Source organism: Saccostrea cucullata, unplaced genomic scaffold (genome assembly GCF_032062105.1).
Source record: "Saccostrea cucullata isolate Sc308-1 unplaced genomic scaffold, CSIRO_AGI_Scuc_v1 ctg10563, whole genome shotgun sequence".
NCBI lineage: Eukaryota > Metazoa > Mollusca > Bivalvia > Ostreida > Ostreidae > Saccostrea > Saccostrea cuccullata.
This window is the reverse complement of record NW_026924153.1, coordinates 3,254-10,997: the sequence shown is the minus strand read 5'-3', so window position 1 is coordinate 10,997 and position 7,744 is coordinate 3,254. Positions and strand designations below refer to the sequence as shown.

The 7,744-nt window shown below is 35.3% G+C and overlaps 1 protein-coding gene across 3 annotated transcripts; it reads left to right on the top strand.

The window, feature by feature from the left end:
* The first annotated feature begins 1,546 nt into the window (after nt 1-1,546).
* LOC134265868 (protein-L-isoaspartate(D-aspartate) O-methyltransferase-like) lies at nt 1,547-7,278 on the top strand. Of its 3 annotated transcripts, none has more exons than XM_062748095.1 (6): nt 1,547-1,682; nt 2,109-2,186; nt 3,596-3,732; nt 5,977-6,081; nt 6,479-6,691; nt 7,041-7,276. In XM_062748095.1, exons 2-6 carry the CDS (start codon nt 2,132-2,134, stop codon nt 7,218-7,220), a joined length of 690 nt encoding a protein of 229 aa, XP_062604079.1. In that variant the 5' UTR covers nt 1,547-1,682; nt 2,109-2,131; the 3' UTR covers nt 7,221-7,276. The 3 variants fall into 3 exon arrangements, with proteins under 3 accessions (XP_062604079.1, XP_062604077.1, XP_062604078.1); XM_062748093.1 differs by having other exon boundaries at nt 1,557-1,682; nt 2,014-2,186; nt 7,041-7,277; XM_062748094.1 differs by lacking the exon at nt 1,547-1,682 and adding an exon at nt 1,785-1,842 and having other exon boundaries at nt 7,041-7,278.
* The last annotated feature ends 466 nt before the right edge of the window (nt 7,279-7,744 follow it).

Here is a 7,744-nt window from a genome sequence, read left to right as displayed (position 1 = left end):
AGAGCTACAGTGCCACCCATTGTAAAAACTGTATATTTATTGCGCACAAAAAGTTGCGCTTAGTTCTGTATTTATTTTTCCAAATATTTACCTCAATCGCGGAAAAGATGGATTTCAAAAAATTCCTTACTCCTCTATAAAGTTCTCTCGAAGTTGAGATCTGCACGAAGAGCGTTGGCCCGATTTATCTTGCAAACCAAAATGGCAGTATAAATAAACGAAATTTTCTATGATCTCAGTTTCAGGGGCCAGGAGGGCTATTAACAACAAATATAAGGAATTTTTTGTTGTGGAAACAGTGAAAGAATATGTTAGGAACACACGATTAGTTATATTTTGAGATGACAGTTTAAAAACATAGAGAAATGAATCGAGAAACAGCGCACTTTTTTATGCGCAATATACAGTTTTTTAATGGGTGGCAATGTAGCTCTCCGGTCTGTCAATTTTTATCCGGAGAGCTACAGTTCTGCAGCTAGGATCAATGTAGATTCTGAATTGTTCAAATAGATAACCCCTTGAGGAAGACCGAGGCCACAAAGTTTTACATTGAAATATATAGGTAAAAAGTTAAAAAAAAAACCAGGATGTGTTTGTGAAACACTGATGCCCCCGTGTGGCAGCATAGCGAAGGTTAAACATTCTCAAATGCAAATCAAATATGTTGGTACCCAAAGTAAGGCCTTCTCACAAAAATACAATATTAAAAAATGTAAGGCCTGGTACCACCTATTCAAAAGTTGAGATCAAGGTTATTATTTTTTTAAAGATAGATCAAAATCCAGGGTCAAGGTCAAAGATGTCGGTTTTTCAAGAAAGGTCTTCTCACAAGGATTACATGTGTGAAGTATGAAATCCCTAGCTCTCACCATACAAAAGTTATGGCCAAGGTTAAAGTTTTTTTTTTTTTAAAAGTAGGCCAAACTCCAAGGTCAAAGGGTCAAAGTATCCAATCAAAGGTCTTGTCACAAGGATTGAATATGTGAAGTATGAAGCTAGCCCTTCCAAAATTGTGGTCAAGGTTTGTTTTTATAAAGTAGGTCAAACTCCAAGGTCAAGGTAAAGGGTCAAAGTTCTTGGAAAGGTCTTTTTACAAGGATTGCGTAATATGTATAGTATGAAAGCCCTTGCCCTTACCATTCTAAAGTTATGACCAAGGTTTTTTTTAAGTACATAAATCTCCAAGGTCAAAAGGTCAAAGTTGTTGGTTTCCAATAAAAGGTCTTGTTACAAAAAAATCATATGTGAAGTATGAAAGTCCTGGTTTCTACAGTTCAAGAGACATGGCCGATATAAAACTTTGTGTTAAAGTGTGTCAAACTCCAAGGTCAAGGTCAAATTTTGTGGTACCAAAAGACTTCGATTAGGTCTACATGTATACGCCGTAAAAAACTTCAACTCATGAACCATGCAATTGACCAGAATAACTGAAACTTATGTGGATGCATCCTGGAGTATATTTGTGTATGCCTCCGGTTGTTCCCGTTTTCGATTCCGTTCATCAACCGAATAGGCCTATTAAAATGCTAAATGCGTCAAGGCTCCCGCCAACCTTTGATCCGCCCAATTTCTAGATCCTTCGGTGCACATTTGGCTTTATCCCAACGTCTGTTTAGTCCATCGAAACTACGTTGTTTGTTAAATTTTTTTGGCTTGGAGTGATTGCTGATACAAGACGGGAGGTAAAAATTGCAATTCTCTTGTCAAAAAACTTGCACTTCCATGTGCAATTACTATATTATGATTAGAATTAATTTATAAGAGTATGCCGAAATGTTTGACTCGCATTTCCTCTGTAAATGCAGACGCTGTCTTGCACCCAGACTGTCAGTCACTTGAAACGTAAATAGCATGTATTTTTTTTGTTTTGAGAATGTTATTATCTTTTTTTCTTGAATTTGGAGTTCATAAAAATAAACATAAGCCATGTCAGCTTCTATAATTATTTTATTTGGTAAAATTTCCCCAATATTTTTTTTTTGTTTACAGATCGAACCTTAAAAATTTTTGTAGATCCTCCGAAATGGATGTGTGACTTCCATCCACTTGTGTACTGTTGCATGGTATGGCTGTCAAAAGGGTACTGAAAAGAACTCTTTTACTTACAGGACTGGTGACCGTGTTCAGAACTATGGCGTGGCGCTCCAGCGGCAAAACTAATGTGGACCTTATTGACAATCTTGCAAGTATGTACTGTAGTTTTACTGTTAGAAAAATGCATTATTTTATAGGACCTCAGGCTTCAGTCACAACCCAAGGACAGGTCTTTATCTCTCTGTACTACTTGCCCTCAGAATTTGTTTTCATAGGATAGATACATTTACATTAGGGATGGCAATCGATTGCAGAATTGCTAATTGGTTAACCGCAAAACGTTTAGACTGATTAACCAGTTAGTCATGTCAAGATATATAAACATTTTGACATTTTCTTTTCATATACACAAGAAGGCTAAAAAAAGCGTTAATAGCTACAATTCTGTTTTTTATTTTGATTTGGGAATTTTAAGTACATATGAGTATATTTTAATTTAATTTCAGTAGACAAGAAAAAAAATAAGAAAACCATGAATCCTGGTTGAGAAATCAGACAGGAATAATTTTCCAACGCATTAATGAATAACTTTTATGTCGCCCCGAAGTGGGGGCGACATATTGCGTCTGTATGCAATTTTTTTGTTCTCTGGGCTGTTTCTCGGAGATGGCTGGGACAATCTTTCTGAAACTTTCCTCAAAGGACGATCACTGGTTGTAGTTGTGTGGTCAGTCAGTTTCAAAATGGCTACTGTTACCATGGAAACCTGCAAAAAGCGACGAATTTTGTCCGCGAGTGTTATCTCTGATCCCTTGAACATTCGACATGAAACTTTATTGATTTACTGATAAGGATCTGTCATTGTGCGCTTTGCATTTAAAAATTGCAAATTGTCAATAGTTGCCATGGAAACAGGGGAAAAGTGAAAATTCTTTAAATTTGATTTTTAGATCAAAGTACCAAAAGTACTGATGTCCAAGCTTAGCTAATGGGTATTGTTTTAGTGATGAAAAAATGAAAGTCTTGTCCAGTTCGGGGCGACATATGCTATTGCTTGCAATAGCCAACTTTCTAGTTTACTTTGTTTGTATAATAATATAATTTAACAAATAACGGCCAAATGTAGACATACTATAATTAAAAGTGGTTATCTTTTTATATCATTAAAAACACAGAACTATCTGATGTTTAAAAACGGTAATAATTAACACTTTACGCACTGATCAATTACTCCTGCGATCTCAATCTGGAGAGCTATAATTACCTCCAAATATTCTTAATTACAAGATGTGTGAAAACACTAAATAAACATCCATGCAGATGTTTCCTCTAGTATAAAAAAAAGGAACTTTTAGGAAACTGCGTTTAAATTTACGTATTTTTTATTTTTTCTGACTAACCGATTAGGATTGTTCTGATCGATTAATCGATTAACCGGTTACAAATTGCCATCCCTAATTTATATATATAACCTTACATTTCAATGCGTTGCATTGATTTTGGCATGGATCTGATAACTTATTCCAAAATGAATCACTGTATCTCAATCTTTTTTCTATAGAGAATGATATTTTAAAGACTCCACGTGTCATAGATGTTATGAAGAAAGTCGACAGAGGCCATTTTGCCAAGTTCAATCCCTATAATGATTCTCCTCAGACCATTGGATACCATGTGACCATCAGCGCCCCACACATGGTATGGATAATTTAATGGAAAGTTAAAAGAACTTTTTAGCTTACCTGAGCTGAAGGCTCAAGTGAACTTTTCTGATCAAAATTTGTCCGTTGTCTGTCGTTGGCGTCGTTGTTGTTGTAAATTTTTCACATCTTCATCTTCTTCTTAAGAACCACTGGACCAATTTCAACCAAACTTGCTACAAAGTATCCTTGGGCAAAGAGGATTCAAATTTATTCAAATGAAGGGCAGAAGGGGAGATAATTATACATTAGTGAAAAATTAATGGCATTCTTAAAAATCTTCTCAAGAACCATTGGGCCAGAAAAGATGAAACTCATGTTGAATCATCCTCAGGTAGTGTACATTCAAGTTTGTTCAAATCATGACCCTGAGGTAGGGTGGGGCCACAATGGCCGATCCAAGTTTTACATAGGAATATATAAGAAAAATCTTTAAAAATCTTCTTCTCAAGAATCATTGGGAGGGAAAGATGAAACTCATGTTGAATCATCCTCAGGTAGTGTACATTCAAGTTTGTTCAAATCATGACCCCCGGGGGTAGGGTGGGACCAAAATGGCTGATTAAAGTTTTTTATAGGAATATATAGGGAAATCTTTAAAAAATTTCTTCTCAAGTACTGCAAAGCCATGATTACGGTAGTGATATTTATATGGAAGCATCCTCAGGTAGTGTAAATACTAGTTTGTTCAAATCATAACCTCCAGGGATAGGGTGGGGCTACAATGGGGGTAGGGAGGGAAAAAATGGGGAGTTAAATTCAAATCATTACAAAGTAATATATATACTGTAGACGTACTTTTTTCCATGGGTTCATAATTCCGCGGAATCTCAATTTCTGTTTAATCCGCGTGGAGAAAATTTCGCGGATTTTCTAGATTGTCACTATATGCCTTACATTTATATCAAGTACGCTTGGACAAACTTCCGCGGAAAATTTGTGACCGCGTACATAGCGTAAATTAATACCACGCGGAAAAAAGTACTTTTACAGTAAACAAAATGTTAAGGCCATAATAAAAATATTCCTAGATTCTCATCCCCGCCCGCCCCGATTTTATACCCCCGCCTCGATTTTTTTATTTCTGTTTTCTTCGTCTTAATTCTGATCGGGATCGGTATTCATCTACCATTCTACTTTCGTTTTAAATCCTGCGAAAGTCGACATGATTTTGACAGCTGAAAAGATAGTAATTGCTGTAATACATGCGTATATATTTTAAACAAGGGTCATTGGTTGAAAAAGATTGGTGATGATGTGAAGTAAGAGATATTTGAACCTTTAATATGACTTTTATTCGGGTATTGTAGATAAGATTACACCGATTGAAAAGGTCAATAAAAAATCTGCTAAATTGAAAAAATAAAAAATATAAAATAAAAGCCGCCCGCCCGCCTCGATTTTTAAAAAAATTTGGATGAGAATCTAGCAATTTATTTATCATGGCCTAAAAAAAATCTTTAAAAATCTTTTTCTCAAGAACTCTCTCAAGAAGTTGTATGCAGTATTGATATGGAGGCATTCTCAAGTAGTATAAGAATTCAAGCCCCCTCCCCCCACCCCCTCGTTAAACTTTTCAATTTGGATCTGATTTGTGGTTTTTCCTAGCTCAGGTGAGTGATGTGGCCCCTAGGCCTATTGTTACTAATCATACCAATGTGAATGACATTTCATCTAACTTATAATGAGTTTTAACTAAAATGGGTCAAAGAATTGTTGTCCCAAGTAAAGTTTGGTGAAATTAAAAATGATATTTTTGTCTCTGTCTTTCGGTCAAACTATAACATCCGGAATCTTTTGAATGTTAAATGGATAGATTGTATTTTAGTTGATATTTTTGATACAAAATGATTGTTCAACTTTTGATAAGCCTAAAATATTCCTTGGTTACTGATGAACGTCACCTAATTTCATCTTTTCAGGAATATTTCGTATTGTCAATGTAAAATTTGCTTTTCAAAAATCACTAGAGGTAGGATATGATATGTAGTTATTGTTGTCAAAATAGGTTAGATGTATTGTACATATTGTAATACAATGTATAACACTATAATAACTTCAAATTTCTTTGAAAATTATTTAGCTGTAAAAGTTGACTGCTTCTTGTTATATAAGTACATGTGTATTAAAGATATGTGTGTTAGTTTTACATTTTATTTTTTGGTATAAAATTGATACAGATTGTAAACACAGGAGTTTTGATGCTAACTTTTTTAAATGTATAAATTATGTGTCTCTTCAGCATGCCCACGCCTTAGAACTTCTATCAGATCACCTGGCAGAAGGAAAGAGAGCACTGGATGTGGGATCAGGGAGTGGTTACCTCACCGCCTGCATGGCCTTACTGGTAGGTACTGTATACTGTAAACCAACTTTTATTCGCAACAACTTTATTTCGTGATGAACCGGGGTAAACTAGTTAGCGATGATAAATTTTCGCAATCAAGCTTTTCTAATCCCTCAAATTTTTTAAAGTGATCTAAAGGCCTGTGCTGTCAAATGGAAATAATGGGAGAAAAAAACTCACCTTTTTCAAAAATTTTCTCAAGAATAGCAGGACCACAATAAGTCATATATATAAATGTTTAATTTAAATATGTAGTTAAGATTCAAGGCTGTTAAAATCAAGATCCAAAGGGTTGTTATAGTTAGGAACATTTTTATTAAGAAACAAACTTTTGCAAGTTTACAATTATCAGGACTCATAATCTGTAAATAAAAAAAGCATAAGAATTCTTTTCTAGGTGGGACCCACTGGAAGGGCTGTAGGCATTGATCATATTCCAGAATTGGTGTCAGAATCCATTGTGAATATCAAAAAAGATCCCAAATTAATCCCACTGCTAGAGTCTGGACAGATGAAACTTGTTGCTGGGGATGGGAGACAGGGGTATGCGGAGGACGCCCCTTATGATGCCATACATGTAGGGGCAGCTGCGGCAACTCTACCCCAGGCTGTAAGTATGGAAGTTTGTCAAAGGTCAAGGTCAGAAATTCATATTTTGAAAATATTACTTACAGATAAGAACTTAAGTTTTTGTTTGAACTTTCTTCATTAAAATTTAGTGTAATAACTGTCATAAAGAAGAATTCTATTGATTTTTGGGTCAAGAGGTCAAAGGTCAAGATCACAATAGGAACACCAAATTTCAAATAAATGTGGCTCAACTGCATTCAAATGATAGAAGTAAATTTTTTTTACAAGTGTTAAAAATCTTAGAGCCAAATAATTTTGCTAAGTTTAAACCATATTCAGACGAGAAATTTTTTCAATGCTGGAATGCTGGAATTGTGTTTCTTTTGTAGCTGATTGATCAGCTGGCCCCAGGAGGGAGGCTAGTCATTCCTGTGGGGCCCGAAGGGGAGAGTCAGATGTTACAACAGTATGATAAAGGAATGGATGGCACAGTCACCAGGAGGAACCTGATGGGGGTCATTTACGTGCCACTCACTAGCAAGGACAAGCAAGTTTCCAGGTGGAAATGAATCATCTTTTTTGCATGATGGAATCCTTTCTTTTTAGGTGCTTATGAAACTTGCAATTTTTTCTACTGCATTCCCTCACAAACATAACCTGTATCCTTGATTAACTCTCCCCTTTCCTTCACAATGATATTTTGTGGGATTGTGGGTACATATTATTTTTGAACTGCATCTGAAATAATAATTATGGATGTAGTAGCTACTGTGTGTTTGATTTAATCATTAATTAAGTCAACAAAGAAAAATATCCAGAGACCTGGGGTCCAGTTGGCCCCTTTTGATTTGTAGCTCTACTTGTCAGAAACCAGAGGAGCATATGCTATAGTAAGGTGTCCATTGTCCGTCTCCAACCATCTGTAAACAATTTTGTTGACTTAAGCGTCCGGATATCTGAAGGTCCACTGTATATTTGTGTAGTCCACTTTGTTTATTAAAGTATTAAAATATACTGATATAAAGCAACATTCTTTAATATTTTCAATGGTATAAAAGCTATTAAACTAAAATCAAGGAAATTCAGGTATCCG

Excerpts from the sequence above, each read along its gene's own strand:
- LOC134265868 (XM_062748094.1), top strand. The coding sequence starts at position 1,800 with ATGCAGACGCTGTCTTGCACCCAGACTGTCAGTCACTTGAAAC. Across the intron at positions 3,733-5,976 it reads CCATCAGCGCCCCACACATG|CATGCCCACGCCTTAGAACT; the intron begins GTATGGATAATT and ends GTGTCTCTTCAG. Across the intron at positions 6,082-6,478 it reads CCGCCTGCATGGCCTTACTG|GTGGGACCCACTGGAAGGGC; the intron begins GTAGGTACTGTA and ends ATTCTTTTCTAG.